Here is a 20,333-nt window from a genome sequence, read left to right on the forward strand (position 1 = left end):
ATACAGAGTAGCCAAACAAGCGCGTTGCATTATGAGATATGTTTTGATCGAAAACTTTGACTGGAAGTCAAAGTTATTTTTTGAACAAAAAAATGTCTGTATTTCGGTTAAATAATTTTTTTTTTTACTAATTTTTGGTGAAAGTTAATAACTATTATGATACTTCAAAATGACCCACTTTTTTCGAAATTAAAAAAAAAAAAATTTTTTTTGAATTGGTCAAAGGGACAATACATCTTTAAAATAAATTATTATTATTATTATACTATGTTTACTAAAGTGTACACTCAAAGACATCTTTGACTAAAATCAGCATAGCGCCACCAATTTCATGAAAAAGTAAAATTCATTTTGGGAATTTCCAGAGTTTTGTTAAGTGAGGGGTTTCTGAACTTGGAATCCAATCAGTTGGTGTCTGTACCAAAAACAGGTGTGGTGTGCCTCGTATCGATTTGGTTCCTCTCACACACAGCTCTAGACCTACTTGAGCCTAACTATCGTAAGAAATAAGTTTAGTTAGTAATGTAGTAAGGCCTAATAGTACATATATCGATGTCTTGTCTTTTGAAAATTGTAGGGTGTGCAGGCAACTCAGTCACTCAGGTGTGTGACGTCGGTGTGCCCACAAGAAGTTAACAACACAAAGTTACACGTCAGGAAGTTGTAATAATAATATGTTATTTGTAGTTAGTTATTACAACTCCCTGGTGTGCACTGTGTCTACTACACGGGTTAATTCCATGCCAAATTAAACCAGTGTCTCCAGGTTGTCTAAAAATTGAATATGTTTGTATCTTGATGTGTTTAATAATAATGACAAAAATTCAAAAATATCTGTTTAAAAATGTGCCACGCCCATCCCTATTTTTGGCCTTGGAAGCACTCTTTTTTAGTATTATAACATTTTCATTTAGCAATATTATGAATTAAAATATCTGAAAAGGCAGAACATATCCGGTTGAATCTACTTTCAGAATCTGTCATTGAAACTGCGATAGGAGGTTGGCTAAACAAGTTTAGGGATTTCAAAAAATAATGTGCGGCTAGTTTTATTTCCATATCTTCGCATATTTACAAAGCACAATTTTTTCCCCGCCGTCCAATAATCTGTAGACGGCACATTTAAAGCTTTTTCCAAACACAAACTTTCAAGTTTGAGATTTAATGTATGTAGAGATGTATTTTGAATAATAAAATCGCATGAAATCATGATTAACTAACTTTTTACAATATTTTCATGAACTAAAGTCCTGTTATCAAATATATACGGCGATCATAAAATTGAAGATGTACGATCGGGACATGAGGTTTTAGGGTTGCCTGAAACATTTTTATAACAATTTATTAAAAAATCAATGTTCTTATCTTTGGTTTATGTAATTAATTATATTTACTATAATAATGTTGATTATGTCAAGAATCTTATTTTTTAATGATGAATTTTCAATCTCTATCCCACCAAAGTATCGGGAAAAGATTTTAGGCACTTACTGAAGAAGACCCATTTAAACATTTTTTAAGAAAAAATGCCGCTCTAAAAAGTGAAATGTTATTGATGAAATCAGATAACACTCTAATACCACTGTGAATATATGAACAGTGAACATTCAAGATCGCTGGGCATATATTTTATAGTCATGTTTTTTTCATGGTAATTCAGAAATACCTACACATTTATACTGTAAATTGCCTTCTGATAATTTGAAAATAGGGACTATCCTGTTGTAGAACCAATAGATAGAACTATAACTTTAGTCTTCGATGAAAATAATAGTAATTAATTATTAGTAACCAATTATTTTATTAATTATAAATATTTCAAAATATTTTTAATTATAAAGTTTGAACACAAATATACCTGATTCAGTGATTCAGAAATAACAAGAACCCATTATTTACACTTCCAGATCAGATTGCTAAATAAATGATTCAAAGATTTTTGTTTCTTTTGCATAGAACAACATTCTATAAACATGGCTAAGCCTATGTCGGAAAGTTTGCAGAGACGTATGAATGATTCAGAATATAAAAACTGGATAAAATTAGGCCAAGGACTGAAGATATTTAATGACAGTATTATTCCACTATGTGAAGTAGTGATAAACGATTTTCATGAATATTTAAAAGAAAGTACTACAACTGGCAAAGAAGGTGAGTCATGTAAATGTGAGGCCGGAAAAGAACCAATGTGTGGAGTATGTATGCCATGGAAGACAGAAATACTTGACAAGTCAACTATTAAAACAAGTGAGATAATTTGGGATAACATAGACCCAAAGAAGTGGCCAACTCACATGTGGGAAGTCGCAAAGACATACATGAATAGTGGACTAAAGCCAGGGGATGACTACAAGCCCGATTCAAGCTCTCTCCTTAACCTCATGCTTAACTGTAAGTTATTTCCCAAAGAGTTGACAGGAAAGAGAATTAGAAAGGTATGTACAGGGTATATTTTAATGATGTTGATTTTTTTGGAATAATTTAAATGACTAAAGCAGGGACTAAAGTTTGAAATGGCCAAACAATTTTGTTGTTGAAATGACATTTCTATTTCAACGTAAGCATTGTGTGATTTTGATAAAACTATTTAAGATATCATAGAGTTGTATATTATTTTTTTGGTGGCTCTTTTATTAAGAGAATGGCTCACAGAGTAGGTCGAACCGCGTTTTGCGTTCATTTTTGCATTGTTCTAAACAAATGTTTGTAGGTTTGAAATAATTGTGGTAGTCTTAAATTTGTTTGCATTCGAAATATAGAGTTCTGTAGTGTGACGTCACAGCGATATATGGCGCTGCGTGGTTGCTAGCGCAACCAAAAATGCGTTCAACGCTACTATGTTGATAAACTATATAGATCTGTATATCAAATTATGTATCTTAGCTTGATTTTTTTAAACTTAAACTGTAGTTGAAGAATAAATAGATCTTTAGTGATCTTTTGAAATTTTAGTTTGTTCTTATTGAAAATGATAGTTTTAAAATGACTACTTCAATAGGCCTATTCCAAACCATTGGTGACCTTAAAGTCACTCAGGCATTACATTTTTAAAAATATAAGAAAAAGTTGAAAGTATTTTGTTGCTCCTATACTTTTACGTGCATTAGTGGAGACAAGTTTGACACAATTTGATCTGCATCATGTGACTTTAATCCAATGTCGTAACTCTTTATATATATGGCTCTGGCGCTCGCGTCAGCACCGTAGAACTCTATAGTGTATTTCAAGATTTCAATATATACAAGATACCTGCTCCAGAGCATGTCTCATTGCAAGAATAGCACTGAGCTGAGGTATCTAGCAATTATGTGTTAACAATTACGATAACTAAAACTGTTGCTTTAATATTGGTTTATAGTTAAAAAGTGTGGAGTGACTAGGTTTTTCATTTTTTTTTCAAATTTTAATTTATGCCACTGAAATGAATTGAATCTTAAGTCTAAATCTCTATCAATCTTTTTTAGATTCTTGAAATCCGAAACAAACTTATGCATTCTAACATGAATATGTCAAATGAAAGTTTCAAGGATTTTCTAAATCATATTCAGAGTACGTTGGATGCAGTATGCAACATCTACAAGACTGATAAGAAATTTGAAAAATACAAAAATGAGACATTACAATATAAACGTGATGCTGTTAAAGTAAGATTATAACATTTATGTGATGTTTTTATTTTTGCAAATAGATAATCAGGTCAGGTTAATTAATTTTTGTATTTATAGCCATTATATGAAAAATCACCTAGAAGCCGATCAAGTTTCAAATATGATATAGTATTCAGGCCTTTAAACAATTAACTGTTTGTTTACATTATAAGCATAAAATTATGTTAATTACTGGCATGACTATTTTGACAAATGGGGTAGGCCTACATTTAGAAATAAGTTTCTTGTAAAAATGTTTCATAAATAAGTAGCATGTGAATGTTAGTCATGAATTTGAAGCATCCATCAAGTTTAGCAAGAACACTCTTTTTTATGTTTAGTATTTCAATTTGATTTATTATGGTGACCAGTGATTATAGTTACAGTATATACCCAATGTGCAAACTGTAAGTGTAAAAGGGATGCTACTACCAACTACAGTGCAAAATCAGACCTGATATGATGTTGCCAAGTGGTCGATTTTCTTCTCTTTGTGATATATCATAGGAAACACATTTCTTTCTTATTTAATATGCTATTTCATCATTTTTCAGCTGTTAAAAGTACATTTGGAAATCATTGATGGCAAGTCAGTAGAAGCTGGGTATGTTTTTATCTTTCGAATTTAAGAGAATTATTGTATGTTAATTGTTTGTATAAAAAATTAATTATTTAATGCCATGCAGCTATATAATTTATTGCACAATAAGACCCCAGATAGTATGGCTATAACAAATAAGAAGTTATTTTGTGTTGGGAGAAACTAATATTGTTAAGATTATTTTTTGCTATTTATACAGTTATGAGAGTGCAAATGATATTGAGAATGGTGTTATAAAGCAGTATTTTTCTGAATTGAAAGAAAAACTTAAGCGCATGGAAGACAAATCTGATGAGGTACAGTATAATTTGTTTCCACATAGCCAATTAACTATGATGAAAAAAAACATTCCTTGAGTTTTTTGCTATTAAAAAATAGGAAAAAAAACAAAAACTCCTAATATTCATCTTTCTAAGTTGAGAGGTTTGGTAATTTCTTTTAAAGATATACAGTATTTTCCCCCTAAAACCATAATTTTTAAAAATGTCATGTTGAAATACCTAGGCCATTTTGCCATAGGTTTTTTCAGTCCACTGTCATTCTATGTATGTGTATATACCTACCCTATTTTGTGATGCTGAATAATAATTTCAAAATTTACAATCAAACAATTTTATAGAATGCAGACCGTCTTCAGAAGACTTTGGAAGACTTTTCCAAGAAAAATGATGATTTGGAAAGAATGTTGAAAAGCCTAATATCAGAGGTTATAGAGCTTTGCAAACAAAAAGCTAGTAAGATGAATTATGATTATTTTGAAACAAAAATGCCCAAAAATCATTTCTCTTGAGATCCAGACATTATGTGTGCAAGCGCCTTCAGGGCCGTAGCCTGGACACTAAGTATTTGGGTCACCGCCCATCAGCGTCCCTTCCCCCCTGGTGGGGCCTGAGGCAAAGCAAATTTTGTTAAATGATACCCCTAGATGGCCGGAAATGGTACTCTTGCACATAAAATTCATGATAAATGGCACCTCCAACTGGCCGGAAAAGACACTCTCATGCAGCATGCTACCAATGAGCAAAACGATTATACTTAATTTTTCCTCCCCCTCACAAACGTGGACTATTTAAAGGACATTTTGTTGTTAGATGCACATGCTCTTGGCAGAACCGCTGATTGTTTGGTCATTCACTCTGTATTTTGTTTTGCGTTCAAGTTCAATGCAAACGTACGTCTGAGGGGCAGCCCCGAAAAAGCACATTTTAAGTGAGAAGAAAATATATATATATTTCTCAGTTACAGCAATTTGTTGAGGAAATTAAATATATCAATGTAAATAGGTGGTATTGATACAGTTAAGTACGCATCGGCTGGTGGCCTAGAAAAAAACAATCGGATGCTATAATGTAAACTACCATAGATATTATAGTGTAATATATTAATATTCACTATTATAATAATCCTATATGATGATGATACACTATACTTCATAGCCACACATAAATACTTACTTACTTACATAATTATTTTATTCTGTCGCAAGAATCAAAATAATTTCTTACGAAAATTGTTATTGAAAAAGTGAAATTTTGTTAGATTTTAATTTATTTTCTGTATAACTAGTGCAAGTTTGAATTCTCCAACTAGGCCTTGTATAGAAAGTTGGAAATTGTGGATAATTTACTGTAAAGTTTTCTGTCTAACCTCTGGGTTCGGCAGCAGGTGTGTCCCACTGACTTTATCTAGTTGGTCTACATGTCAAAACCAAGAAATAAGAGACTGACAATGAATACCAGTTCTCCAGCAATACAGTAAATAATGAATGAATAGATTAAATTGATATTGCTTTCCAACTAGGCCTACATCCAACCAGTTCAACAACCCTGTTCAATTATATTCTTTCTTAACGGACCAGAGATACATCTTAAAAAGGGCCAACCAATCATTAAACTGTGGTTTATTGATCAGGGGATTGTTATTGTAGTTTAAAAAAAAATAATAATAAATAGCCTTTTTTTTATTTAACTCTTTGCCCTAGATTAAATCTACATTATTACCTCCGCCAAGGAGGTTATGTTTTCACCCCTGTATGTTTGCATATGTCTGTGTGTGAGTCTGTGAACAGCCTGGAGGCCACAGTTTTTATCCGATTCTCACCAAATTTGGCCACAATGATCTATGCCCCAAAAGCTCGGACGAGTTCGATTTTGAGGGGAAAAGGTCATAGGTCAAGGTCACAACTAACAAAAAACTATTTTACTGCCTAGAGACCACATCCGATTCTCACCAAACTTAGCCACAATGATCAATGACTCATCATATAATTGTGGTTAAATTTTGAAGGGTCAGGGTCAAAGATCAAGGTCCACAAAAAAAATAAATAAATAAAAAATAATAATAAAAAAAAAACCTCAGCGGGACTTGAACCAGCGATCTCAACTGTGAGAGGCCGGATACATAACCATTACACCAAACTCTCATCCACAACTTTGTAGTGTGCAGTTAGCCTATTTACACTTAGAACTAATAAAAAAAATAATATATATTTTCTGGGGACATTTTATGTAGGGGAATTTTACAGTAGGCGGAGGTTTGTAATCTCGGAGTACCCTCTAGTTCCTACTAATAATATGATTATTATTCTTTTTGTCCTTGTTAATGATGATTTGTAATTAAATAATTTTATACAGAAGTTAATTAATAATGTTTTGTGTGGAATATAAAATACTGTTGTTTTCATTTTTTTCAGTCAATGTCTCAGGAGACAACAACATCGTTGTTGTTGGTTCAACAAATGTTTCTATTACTTATAACTAAGGTAGTATTAATATTTTTCTATGATTTGGTTTATGGTTTATTTTTGTGTTTTAATGCAAGTGAAACTCAAGAAATAAACAAATAAGGTTTTAACTACCAGAATTCAAACAATCTTTACTTAGCCACATGAATTTTGCAAAGAGCTTCAAACTATTATAATCTAATAACATTATGGTTTTCTTTAAGATTTAACCAAATTCTTAGCCAAAAAATATTTGGCAATCAATGGAATACATGGCAGTAAAGGAACAATATTATAAAAACAATGTTATATTGATGTTCATTTGATTTAATCTACTGTAGTTAGAATAGATGGTTTGGGGTCCAATTTGATATGTTTGAGGTTCAGTACTTTAGGATTTTATTCTAGTTTTTTATATATTATTTATATATTATATTTAATATTTAGAATTTGTATTTTTCCTATAGTGTTTGTATTGTATTAATTGTATGTGAATAAACATTAATGGCTTATGTAAATTTAAGATGACAAAAATATACCTTTTTCTGTAACTGCCATTTTATAACACATTCCATGTCTGAAACCTGTATTTTGCAATATCAGCAACCTTTTTTTACAGAATAGCATAGCATAAAATAATTGTCCTTTTATAATTTCTTTCTTAATATGTTTTGGTATGATTTGTATTGTATATTTTTCATAGAAACAGCATTAATTGGTTTATTATTAGGATACTGTACTGTAGTTATCTGTGTGATGTGTATTGTTTTTTCTTAGTTTGTATTTTCATGTTTTTATATTGTTGTATACAGAATATGTATTTTATTTTTCCATCCTTATACAGTTTGGTGGAAGGGTATTGTAATGATTAATTTTGATAATATAGTTTTTAAAATGTTGGAAACAAATATATGTACAAATAAATTAGAAAGGTCCATGGTACAACAAATAAATGTACTGTACTACAACAATGCAATCACCACATATTAATTAAAAAACCATATTATGCAGGATATATTTATAGCATTTACAAATACTTGTGTTTTTTTAGATTAAAATTTGGAATTTTCATGTAAAATGAAACTGTGAATTGTGATCTGTATTTTTGTTTCGGCTTATGCTATACATTTTTTAATGGGTTTATGGAATAAAAAGGTTATATAAACAATTTTTGGAGTTTTGTGTGCTTTCAATGTTTACTTGATTATGCTTGGGGGTTATGCTTGATTGGTCTAGGCTAATTTTAGAGATGTCATCGTCCTTTACCATTTTGATTTAGTCTTTTGCTTATTTTATATATTTTTGTTCATTTCATATGCATTCGGAGTTGGATAGCAGAGTGGTTAGGACACTTGACTGTCATACAGAGAGACCTGGGTTCAATTCCCGACAACTCCCAGTCCACTCAGCTGTAATTGAGTACCTAGTTGAAAATACTAGGGAGAAAAAAGGCGGCGTGGAAAGGAACTGGCCACCCTACCACATAATGCCGAGGCTTAGTACAATGAGCTCCTAACAGCTTATTCCCCTACGTTCAGAATGAACACGGGACTCACCTTTACTTTTTTTACCTTTTCATATGCATTCAACAGTGAACCACACACCAATTACAGGATGGATAAACTATAATATTATAATTTACTCATTTGAGTGGAGTTGAAAGAGTCGTGGGTTACAACCCTGGCACTAGGTCAGGATTGAACCCTGTATTTTGGGATTGGAAGGGAAGCATGTTAACCACCAAGCTACAGCTCCACTACTACTACTATTTGTATCTCCATTGAGATCCATCAACTGATACTGTACCCACTACATTGTCATTTTTTTCAGTTTTTACATTTATAATACTCTGTAATTGTTATTACTGAATGAACGTCCACCATACAATAAGACTGCCAGACAATAAAATTCAACTAATAATATACTACAATTTAATAAAATGTGTGTGAAATTGCACATTTAAGTCAGACCTGAAGTACATTACATGAGAAGTTACATACTACAGTATATATAATCAAACTAATTACTGTAAATTATTATTATTTGTTTTACATATATTTGATAGATTTATATATTCTGCCGATAATCATGAATAATATAACTATATACTTATTTTCTGATAAACAATTATAGTGACAACAATTATATACAGTATAGGGCAAGGGAACTGAGAGAGCGCAAACCTCCGCCAAGGCATATGAAAATGTTATGCTCCCAAATAGCTATAAAACCATCCTTTAAAATCGGGCAATAACTTTTTGAGTAATCCTGCTAACAAACATAGAAAGAAACACACGCGTTCGACCACATAAACTCTCAATGATACAAGCAACCTTTTTCAGCATGCTTATGTTCAATATTTTGTGGTGTTCTCAAATACCAAAAACTCCAGGTTATGTATGGTAAGGTGTTACCACTGACGAGGAGACCAAATAAATGTGAAGAGCAAGCAGGCTTTAGTAACTGTTATGGGTACTTAAGGTGTCCCCACAGGGAGTTAAATTCTATGCCTCTACACTTTAAAACAAATTATTCAGCACTCCACTTCCATTGTATTTTTTATGTAATATTTTGCAGAATAAATAAATTATTGTCTAAAATACTACTGTAATATAATAATCTTCAGTGAAATGAACCTAATGCTAAAGCAGGTCTGGTTACCTAGACTCTACTGAAGTGCATTCACCTCCATAACACTTTGTGCACGTTCCTCCTCTTTAAAGTCACTCTTCAAAGACTCCTCATCCATTTCATGCTCAATGTTCAGTTCCTCACATGGAGTGCTAAGACCGGAGCCTAAGCCATCATCTTGTACTATCCCTAGTTGGTCCTCGTACTCCCCATCAGGGAAATCTTCCAACATACTGAGTCTAGATAAAGGACCATCAACTTCTGCAAGACAGGTAATAAATTGTTATATGCAATCGATTGTTACAGTAACTGGTCCTGTGACCGGGTGTGGTTTTAGGGTTGCTTCGTAATGTGTGGTGTGTCAAGGGCAAATACACCTAGCATAGCCTATCCCTCTCAAGGTAGTGGGTGACAATGGCTTTTACAAGCATTTTGTGTACACTGGACCAACGGCATATAGTCCTTATCCAAGAAGGCTTGTTCTACCATCAGCGAGAGAGTGAGCCTCGAACCCTTGCTGATATTATGGCCAAGTATATTACGATTCCACTCTCTTAATCACTCGACCAATCAATCGATGGTATGTTACCAAAACATTTTTTTCCATGAAAAGGACTCAAGTTTGGTACAATATATTAATTGATGACAGTACATAATGATCATACTTACAAGTTTTGGCTTTTAACCTGAACTATAAAACTCAATTTAAAGAAAGTAAACAGTAAAGAAAATAACAAATGATGTCATGAAAAACCTAAACCTAGTAAAAGTTGTTTACCTGAATTTCTTCCCGACTCTAGCTCTAATGCAAGCTGCTCTAAAGTATCTTCATCATCAGCTGTAACTTCTTTTCCAAGTTTCAAATAATCTTCATCATAGATCCTAAAATCATCTCCCTCGATTTCAATACAACTCTTAGGCCGGGAGTCCCTGCCATTTGGAGGTGTTCTATCCACATTCTTACTGGGTTTTCTCTGGGTAGGTGTGGCTGACTTCCTGTCCAGGCTCCCCGAATAGTTTTTCTTATCTTGGCTCAGCTTATATGATATAGTTGACCGAGATTGTTGTTTGGATGAGGCTTGATTGCGGTCTTCTGCATTGAATTGTGTAACGGTTGTGTACGTAACATCCGCTGTAGAAAGACTGCTATCTGGACGCCAATAGCCAGCTCCTAGACACAAAAATTTAAATTATACAAATAAGATTTAGTGCTTTCAGCATTTGATATGATAAAAAAAGAAATTTATATTTCTAAAATAATTGCAAAAATTGTTGGTTAGATTTATTAAATCATTCAATAAGACAAAAATAAGTGGTTTGATAAAATAAAGAGCCTCAGTTTTCACTTAAGCTCTGACTTAAGCAAAAGATTGATAAATCGTTGCCCAGACATTTTTTTATTCAAATGATTTTTAGGTTTGGTATCACCTTGAAATGAGCACTTTGGAAGACTTGTAATAATTGTATTGCTAGGCTCAATGGTTTTTTGTGCAGGTTTTGATCCCTGACCACCCATTCCTGCTGTGAAGAACTCATCAAGACCATGCTGATACTGATGCTGGGCTTTCCAGGCTAGCTTGCTTGTTTTGACCAAGTCTTCACTTGGTTGCCTTGTTATACCTAAGGAAAACAATATTGAATATTCCTAAGAACAATGTGTGTGGTGTATTTTTGTAATTTTTTTCTAAAAAAACTGTACATTATACTTTGATAGCACCATAAAATACAAAGTGTGAGAAATACCGCCCTCACCTGCAGATGCTGCCCTCTTTTTCTCCCTTGACGCTCTGACATTATCTTTTGATGCCTCACTAGAAGTTTTCTGTTGATTTTGAACAGAAACAGGTCTTTTTGGCAACCTCTTGCCAACTCTTTTAACATCTTGGTTTTGTTGATCACTTTCCAGTTTCTTATAAGAGCTATCATTGTCCATGATGTCAGGTGATATTTTTAACTTTCTGTTTCTGCTACTTGTTCTCCTCGGTCCATTAACATTGTACCTGTTTTTATCAATGTTTTTTCCATCTTCGATATCTTGCTTTGACTCGCCCTTATTTTCGATCTTGTTATTTTCTGTAGATTTTCTTTTAGAATTATCAGACGGAGGCCTTGGAAGATACCTCTTTTGTTTTTCTGATGCACTTTTCTTTTCATGTTGTTTCTTTACATTGTTTCCATTTTCATCTTTTCTATTTATTTTTGCTGATTCTGAAGTTTTTTTATTATTTCTAGCACAGGAAATAAATTCAATTAGTACATTTGCTAAAAGAAGATTGCATATTCAACAAAAAACTAATTAATATCATTATTTGTACAAACTGATCATAATATACAAGCTCATCTCCAACGAAACCAGAGTAAGCACAATCCATGTAGGGATCATTCAACCACTACATTTCGATTGGTATGCAATATCTACTGAAAATGCAGATCTCCCAACTCTCTCCATAATGGTGAGAGTCTTGTGATATTTTCTGTCATCTCCCACAAAGCTATAATTTTGCCTGATATATTTTGGATAAACATAAAAAATAGTAGTAATAGTAGATAGTCTTCCGATATTTCATATCATTTCCAACTAAAATACAATATTCCCGACATTTTCCACCTTTGGTACGCCATGAAATACCCATGTTTACTATTATAGATGCCAATATATTTCTATTTTTTTAAGTCTGAGGTAATTGTCAACATTTGATAGCACCTCTGGTCTGACAATGTATGTACATAACAAACATGTGGTTGAATCTATGGCTACAGCAAAATAATTACTGTCATATAAATAAAAATTAAAAGAATTCAAAATTTATAGTTGTCAAATACACTAAAACTTAAAGATGTATTGTCCCCAAAAAACATGGAAATAGAAGATTAATAAAATCAGACTTTAAATAGGCCATTTTGCAGTTTTAATAAGTTATTCACTTCTGTTAAAAAAAAAAAATTATTTCACTTATAAAAAGACAAAAGAATCGGTTAATTTTAACCAAAAACCAGTTCAAATAAGCATTTTTTTTGCTTTAATTAAATTACGTTTTTTCAGGTAAATAATTTTTTTTTCGATCCAGTTATTGGTCAAAGTGAATAACTATTACGTGACATTAAAATGGCATATTCAACAACAAATTTGAAAAAAAAAAAATGTTTAGGGGGACAATATATCTATAAGGATTTCACACTTAAAAAAAGCTTTAGTAACAAACCCTTTGGTGGTTGCTATCTGTGGTTGTTGAGCAGTGTACATAATGGGCTTATCATCTGGCTCTTCTTGTACCAAATATGAAGTCTGCTCCTCAATGACACTAGTATCAATATTCTAATAAGGAGGAATGTAAAATATATGTGATGTAGCAATGACTGATCAAAGAATGTAAAATATGTGAGGCATGGAGCCTGTTTGTACTTGGTTTAAAATTTGAGATAAAACAGCTGTTTCAAAAACCCAACTTTCAATTTGTTCAATTATACCTTAAACTAAAAGCTGATTAGCCACACGATAAGGAGAAATTTGACCTTACTAGTGTAAAAAGATACATGAAATATGACTTGCTGGGTAAATTGTTTTCAGTTTACATGTGTAAATTGTTTCATAGTCTGAATAGTTCATCTGGATAGTCCCAAGAGTAATTTAGGTTACACATGTAATTAAGTTTGAAGTCCGAACATAGCCTTAGAATAATACATAACAGACCTACAGTATGTTACATTAAGTCTGTATGTAAGGCAATTTACTAAGAAAGTAGGTGAAAATATGACTATGCATGTGTTTTCAATTCAACTATTGCAGGAATCATGTCTCTCTTTGCATCCACCAATTCTTTCCTGAAAACTGTCAATAATCCTAGTGGAAAGTATGTACAGTACTTAACATCATCATAAAAACAACTTACTTCTGGTAGTGGAGTAATGGTGACCACACTATTGCATCTGATCTCACCATCAGCTACTGGTGAAGTTGTTGAAAACATACTTGCATATCTTAAGTGCTCTTCTTGCAGTTCAAGTTCTAATTCCTCACCATCGTCAAAATCAACCAAGCCTAATACAAACAAAACATATAGTATTATTTAAAAATAACTTCCTTAAATAGTCTAGTACAGAACAGAGCTCTGGAAGTCACTTTCAACAGTACATTATGCTTTTGTATATATGGATTTAGGTATTAAAATAATATAACAATACTTGATTCATAAACACATTCTAATAACCTCCATCGGCGGCACAATACTTGATGTCTGGTACGCCAGTATAAATGAGAGCAAGATACAAATATTTAAGCAGACGTTCCACTTTTTTTTATTTTTAGAATGATGCCACATTAAATGACAGTTACTCATCCTGCCAAGCTGGGGTAAGATATCATATATATAGAAGATAATATAAGATAAATAGTTGTGGCAGTCAACAATGGTTATTTCCACTTTTCGGACAATAATGACATTTTGTATGCTATTAATCAAAAGAAAAACAGTAATAAAACCAACCATTTGAAGAACTAGCATTTAACGTTTCTCTTGGACTAACACTCTGAGTGTACATTCTGGAGTTGGACTCTCTCCCAGTCTCAAGTCGTGGTGTTTGTATCTGAGGTAATTCAGTACGCCGATGCTTCTTCAGAAGTAGTTTATCAGCATAGCTCATGCATTCTTTAAACTCAATCTTTATCTCATGCTTGGGTTCTTGTTCAGTTCCTGTACTCTCATTCACTGTTGTTACACCTAGTTGTGAGAAAAATATAGTGAAAATAAATTGAAAACATTCAATTTTAGGCAATATTATAGTAACATCCCACAAGGACTGGTAAAGAAAGTATAATATGGTACATTGTGTGATTTTAAAAAGGAGGTAAAGTTGAGAAAATCTTGATGTTTCAGTTTCTGGAGTAATGAAATTCTCAACTTTACTTTCTCCTCTTGGAAATCACATGTACCACACACCTAAAGCTCTGTCTACACTATCAAACTAGTTTGACAAAAAAAGTGTGATGTGCCCAAATATAGTAGTAGACATCATCGTGTCCATGGGCGCATCACATTTTTTGTCACATCAAGTTTCATAGTGTAGACAGAGCTTTAGTTTACTAGTGTTTCTTCCCCATACTAAATTTACATTTACTGTATACAAAACTATGAATGGTGACAAATACCAGGTTTAGATTGATGAGGACTTGAGGTGGGCTTAGAGGTCACTTGTGGCTGACCTCTCCACTCAGCTAATGCTGCAGCAAAAGAGGCAGAGCTTTCTGCTTCATTATAATCACCATTTAACAAAGAGGGCCCATTTGATACCTGAAAAATAAAAAGAAAACATTTTATGAATTGCAAACAATGATTACAGAGAACCCTAGAAATTAAATGAGCGTTTTGTAAGTTTTCGTGACAATATAAAAATTATACCTCTCGTCACTTTGTTTTTTATTTACATTAGAAACAGTTACAGATTTGATCTGTACCGTGACTTGAATATGTACGTGTATTTAAGGCTAATATTTTGTAGGTTAGCAGTTAATTATGACAAAACTAAAAATAGCAACGAATGAACTAAACAAAAAATAAATCAACAACAGTATTATGATGATGAAGAAATACCTGTTGATTGGATAATAAAACTGGTGACTTCTTCTGCTGACGGGATTCAACAGAAGACATGGCTTCGGGTGCGATTGTGGAATCAATACTACTTCTCTCGGTTTGCTGGTTTGATTTCAATGTGATAGCTCGAGGACTAAGTGGACCATCACTAAAAAAAATATATAATTACTGGTAGATAAATATTATGTCTCCAATAGGGGACTACTTTATATATATATATGTAGTCTGATGTTAAATGTATTTATTCTGGTCCTCCTCCTGAAAGCTGAGGAAATTCGGATTAGGCCATCCACGGCAGCCAGCAGTGGAGTGCCTACAAGATCAGCACACCGAGAGACAACCCCTTACTCCTTTCGACACGTGACCAACGGCTTTACGTCCCATCTGAAGGACATGGTAATGAGAGTAAATCTCAGGATTCAATTAGTACGGTATAGATAGGCTCGAACTCATGTGTATCACATGCTAGTCTGATATTATCATTACACCATCACTCTCTGGTATATATAGCACCCGCCATGATTCCCGGACGGTCTTCCATCCTGAATTGAACCGGGCCTAACGTTGCTTAACTGCAGTAATCTTACGCAAACCGGTGTTTCAACGCAGTATGGTCAAGAGCTAGGATCCAAGATACATGTCTATCATTTTAGTATGACATGAACTCCAGCATACTATAGCAGTGGAATAACGGAATAAATAATGTAGAATCGAATCAGAAACTTACTTTTTGCTTCGTCTTAGTTCTTGGCCAGCTTGGTATGGTACAGAGCGGTGTAGTTTCAGTGCACCTTTCAAGTGGAATTGTGCAAAGCATGCAGCACAGTACAGTTCAGCACATTCCATACACGACTGTTGAATACAAAATGAACTCGATAAGGGGTGTAAACAAAGTCTTGTAATGTAATATAAACTATGATATATAATAAATGGTGTTGCTGCTGATATTCATTATTGAGAAATTCATTCAAAATGTCTATACTTTATTAATCAAACCACCAATAATAATAATAATAACTATAACAATATCCAAATTACTCCTCCCTCACTTAATTAAGAAATTCAGTATGAAGAAAAACAACAAATGTCATGTGATAATATTGTTGTCATTCTTACAAGTGCTCCAGCCTTTTCTTCACATTGTCCACAAGCAGGACCATCAAATGTCTTTCTTGCAGTTAGCTTTGGTCTCACAGCCCGCTTTGGAGCTTCTTTAGGGAAAAAAAATGTAAACATTTATTCAATGAATACAATTGTTCTATAAATATGGACCATATTTATATGTTCAAAGATGCAGATCTGTTTATGAATACTTTTTGAAAATGAAAGGTGGTGGTAGGGGTGAGGGGGTTGGGGGGAGAGAGAAAACAGTGGAATATGAGAATAAAAACAAAACGCTGTGTACAAAATGATGGGTTTGAAAAGAAAAGGGAGGAGAGATATATCCCTTCATACCCCCAGGGTTTGTAATAGTGCACATACAAATTTAATTTACATTTCTATCTTCAGATAGCTTTAGGTATAAACATGTTTTGAGATTGAGCAGCCTTTTAATTGTTTAATTGTAATAATTTAAAAAATGAAAATAAAGAAAATGAAAATTAAAAAAATATGTCTGTTTCTATGTAAGTTGTCTAATTGGATAGATTCATGGTTTGAAGAATTTAATTTTAAAAATACTTACTGATAGGACCATCTTTCAAAACTGTTATTTTCTTTGGCTGAAAAACATTTGAAAAAAAAACACAGAATATAGACTAGAAATTCATCACTTTTTTCTTTTCTCCTGCATATCGCATTCCCGCATCCGGGTATACATTTTCTATTGTTTATTATAAAATGTAAACCTTTTTAACAACATTGATAATAACCACACTTTTTTTTCATCACCGGTAAAGGAGAACGATCATGTGAAATAAAAAAAGTGGTGGTGGTGGTAGAGGACTAGAAAATATGAAGTCCTACTTATATATTAAATGTTTATACACTATTGAAAAGGGGAATGGAAAAGATTATTAAAGATATATTGTTCCCTTTTGTCTCCTCCACCCCAAATTTTTTATTGAAGGTCGGTCTATTTCTCATGTTTCTGAGGGAATACATCTTTAAAGTGCTAAAATCCACTACACTTTCCTACCTTAGTGGACCTAGGCATTTCAGTATAATTTCTGGTGTTCCTGCTGCTATTAGGCCCATGTCCTGCCAAAGCTCCTTCCTTGCCAGACCGCCAGTAACCACCACTTCCTTGGCGTCTATATAAACAGTTTGAAAAAGAAAAAAAAGCTAAGATTATGTTGACCCGATACTGAAAGCATCCCAATATCGACAAAGAAGAACTCAATCAATCGTTTCTTAGAGTCTTAAAGCATTTCTTCTTACTTTGGTTATCTTTTTTAAAAATCTTTTTTTGATTACTTTTTTTTATTGGACAGAATAGAGCTTCTGTTCCGACGAGCTCTCATATGGGAGTTTCAAAGTTCAGACGGTCTTACTAAAGACACCCCTGTTAGTTAGACCATTGCTATAAAACAGTTTTAACTAAGACCGTGTACAGAATTACGCATAGAATACCAAATAAGGTAATGTTTGTCACGCTTGTTCAATTCACAATTATAACAGTACGTACAATTATACGCGAATCTATTCTAGGCCTATATAAGAATAAAACCACCGTTATTATTTGATTTAACACTTAAAACTTGTTAAATTGGTTGTCTTTCACGAAACAATAATATGTATAATAAGCAACAAAAAGAGAGGTTTAAGCCTGTTTTAAGACTCCTTCGAGCAGGCTTTAGTTTTAAAGACCGTTTACAGGATAGACCGCAGTATAGCAATGGTCTATAATAAAGACTACTTGCTACGTCACAAATTATAGCCGGCTAGGCGCTAAGACCGCTTATAGCAATCCGCCCCTGGAGAATGGAGCGGTGAAAATGATTACTCTGCATCATCTTCGTTTTTGTGATTTTCTTAAGATATTTTATGGATTGATTTTCTGTAAAGTGCTTAGAAACATTGTATTAGGCGTCATAAAATATAAGGCTACCATTATAATTATTATATAATATAATTAGCAAATTATAATTAGTAAACTTACTCTCGTTCCTGTTTTTCCTGGCTCATTGTCATTTTTAACTCGCGGAGGCGCTCTTCCATTTTTCGGCTATCAATCTCCAGCTGCCTTGTTGCTGATTTTGAAGCATTGAAGGTTCTTTATAAAAAAAAAATGAATATAAAAACATTTGTTCACTGTATAAATAATGAAGAATTTAAAATTATTTAATCATTAAATTAATTAATTGTGATTTTATGTTACGCAAAATGAGAAGCAAATACTTGCTTTTTTGGTCAGTTACATTTTTTGTTACTTCTTTATTAAGATATACAAATGGATGGATATTAAACGTTGATATGCGCTGAAAAGCCTTACCTTAGTTTAGTTGATAGTGGGTTTTTGCTTGATGTATTGAAGGCCCTCTTTGAAGTCATTGTCATCTACTTGATCCTCAGAGAGTTGACAAAATACTGTACAGTAGATGGTATAAAATGTGGAAAGCTAAAAAACACAGCATATCATAAAAAATATTTTGTTTATAAATGTGCCTACTAGTACTAACTAATAGTCTACAGCTTATTAGCCTTATAATAAGTTATTATTAATACTTAATAGTTAGGTGCGGCATGTATTATACTGTATACACAGTAGGCCTAGGCCTATCTATAGAATAGGAGAAAGAACAAGACAGGGCAAGGCCCTTCCTTATACTATAGTAAATTTTATTCAACTAAATTTCAATAATCTAGGCCAAGGCCTATTAATATTTAACTTTATTAATTCAAGTTAGGCCCTAGGCTAGAGCCTGAGTGAGGCTAGGCTAGGCCCCTAGTCCTAGCCTACTACTAGCCTAGCCAGGCAGGCCTACTAGCTAGCTAGAGATACTGATAGGCTAGTAGGAGAGAGGCTATTAAATTATGATATATGGGCTAGCTAGGGCCTAGGGCCTTAGTACTTACTCTAGGCCTTCTAGGGCCTAATAGGACTAGGCCCCCTAGGCCTACTACTAGGCTACTCTACTCTAACTAGGCCTAGGCTAGTTGGGCCGGCCTCGCAGGCTACCTAGCTAGGCTAGCCTCTAGGCCTAGCATAATAATAAATAGAGTCCGGGTATTCCCAGTCCTCTAGCTAGGCCTAGGCTAGTACTAGTAGGGGCTATTAAGGTCTCATGCATTTATGTATTTATTGCTAAAAGGTATTTCGTTTCCTACAAATAGGTTTAATTTTTACGTACTTTTGTTAACAAATGTTTGTTTTGGTTGAACAGTTTTCGGCGTCTGGCTGCTAAGACAACTATTCAAAATGGCGCTGTTGTAGGCTGTTGATATTGAGGGGGCTATATATATTATTATCTATTTTGAGGTGGGCATCGAAAAAAGAGAGGACTATCTGTCCATTCTGTCAATTTTTCTTATTATAGATATCCAGCTAAGCTATTCAAATATTAAATGTTGTTATGAACGTTTTAGTGAGTACTAACAATTAACCATTCATAAGTAAAGTGTTAATAAACTGAATAATAAGGACACCAAGTGGAAATAAGTTTTTAGAGGACCCATGGAAATTAGTTTTTTTACATTTTTCTTGCCCCGTTTTCTGTGCAATTGTTTTTCTATTTCTATGTTGTGATTAACATTGATTATCAAATAAAAAAAATAAAAATAACTGAACAATTTTCGTTTTCTGATGATGGATATTAAATTAATAATAATAGACAGTGATTTTGTGCCGGACGACCACCCCCACCCTGAGAGCCTTGAAAACAAGTCTATCTCCCTCTCTATTGTTATGTTAAATTACTACTGTAACTGTTATCTTACTTTGAAAAAGAATGTGTACAGTATTTCAATTGTAGTATACGGCTCTGGTCCAATCGTTGTGCTGGATTTTTGTAAGTATACAGTAGGCCTACTTGTAAATTCACCAATCAACGACCTACATCAACGACATGACGGAAGATTCAGCCAATCGAAATGACACTAGGTTATCATGTAATTTGCATTATTAATAAGAAAGTTTCACGTCAAGAACTCAGCCATCAACACGTTAACAGTCACGGCGACGAAAAAACTGCTGCCTGAAT

At 33.3% G+C, this 20,333-nt stretch overlaps 2 protein-coding genes across 2 annotated transcripts; one reads left to right on the forward strand and one right to left on the reverse strand.

The window, feature by feature from the left end:
* The first annotated feature begins 421 nt into the window (after positions 1–421).
* On the forward strand, positions 422–8,138 carry LOC144843002 (uncharacterized protein CXorf38-like). The gene is made up of 7 exons (XM_078699635.1): positions 422–499; positions 1,957–2,435; positions 3,465–3,644; positions 4,202–4,251; positions 4,448–4,544; positions 4,868–4,982; positions 6,941–8,138. Exons 2-7 carry the CDS (start codon positions 1,974–1,976, stop codon positions 7,006–7,008), a joined length of 972 nt encoding a protein of 323 aa, XP_078555761.1. The 5' UTR covers positions 422–499; positions 1,957–1,973; the 3' UTR covers positions 7,009–8,138.
* Positions 8,139–8,878: 740 nt separating this feature from the next.
* On the reverse strand, positions 8,879–19,544 carry LOC144842136 (uncharacterized). The gene is made up of 16 exons (XM_078698518.1): positions 19,485–19,544; positions 18,626–18,720; positions 18,293–18,406; positions 17,330–17,444; positions 16,877–16,913; positions 16,309–16,403; positions 15,920–16,044; positions 15,190–15,340; positions 14,748–14,889; positions 14,086–14,319; positions 13,492–13,640; positions 12,805–12,917; positions 11,354–11,829; positions 11,030–11,221; positions 10,380–10,772; positions 8,879–9,862 (listed from the first exon to the last, which is right to left on the reverse strand). Exons 2-16 carry the CDS (start codon positions 18,688–18,690, stop codon positions 9,639–9,641), a joined length of 2,625 nt encoding a protein of 874 aa, XP_078554644.1. The 5' UTR covers positions 18,691–18,720; positions 19,485–19,544; the 3' UTR covers positions 8,879–9,638.
* Positions 19,545–20,333: the final 789 nt, after the last annotated feature.

Source organism: Antedon bifida, chromosome 5 (genome assembly GCF_963402885.1).
Source record: "Antedon bifida chromosome 5, ecAntBifi1.1, whole genome shotgun sequence".
Classification (NCBI taxonomy): Eukaryota; Metazoa; Echinodermata; class Crinoidea; order Comatulida; family Antedonidae; genus Antedon; species Antedon bifida.

Coding starts and splice junctions, on each gene's coding strand:
- LOC144843002 (XM_078699635.1), top strand. CDS start 1,974: ATGGCTAAGCCTATGTCGGAAAGTTTGCAGAGACGTATGAATGATTCA. Junction 4,545..4,867: donor TGGAAGACAAATCTGATGAG/GTACAGTATAAT, acceptor ACAATTTTATAG/AATGCAGACCGTCTTCAGAA. Junction 4,983..6,940: donor GCTTTGCAAACAAAAAGCTA/GTAAGATGAATT, acceptor CATTTTTTTCAG/TCAATGTCTCAGGAGACAAC.
- LOC144842136 (XM_078698518.1), bottom strand. CDS start 18,690: ATGACAATGACTTCAAAGAGGGCCTTCAATACATCAAGCAAAAACCCA. Junction 16,404..16,876: donor TTTGAAAGATGGTCCTATCA/GTAAGTATTTTT, acceptor TTTTCCCTAAAG/AAGCTCCAAAGCGGGCTGTG. Junction 14,320..14,747: donor TCCTCATCAATCTAAACCTG/GTATTTGTCACC, acceptor TCTCACAACTAG/GTGTAACAACAGTGAATGAG.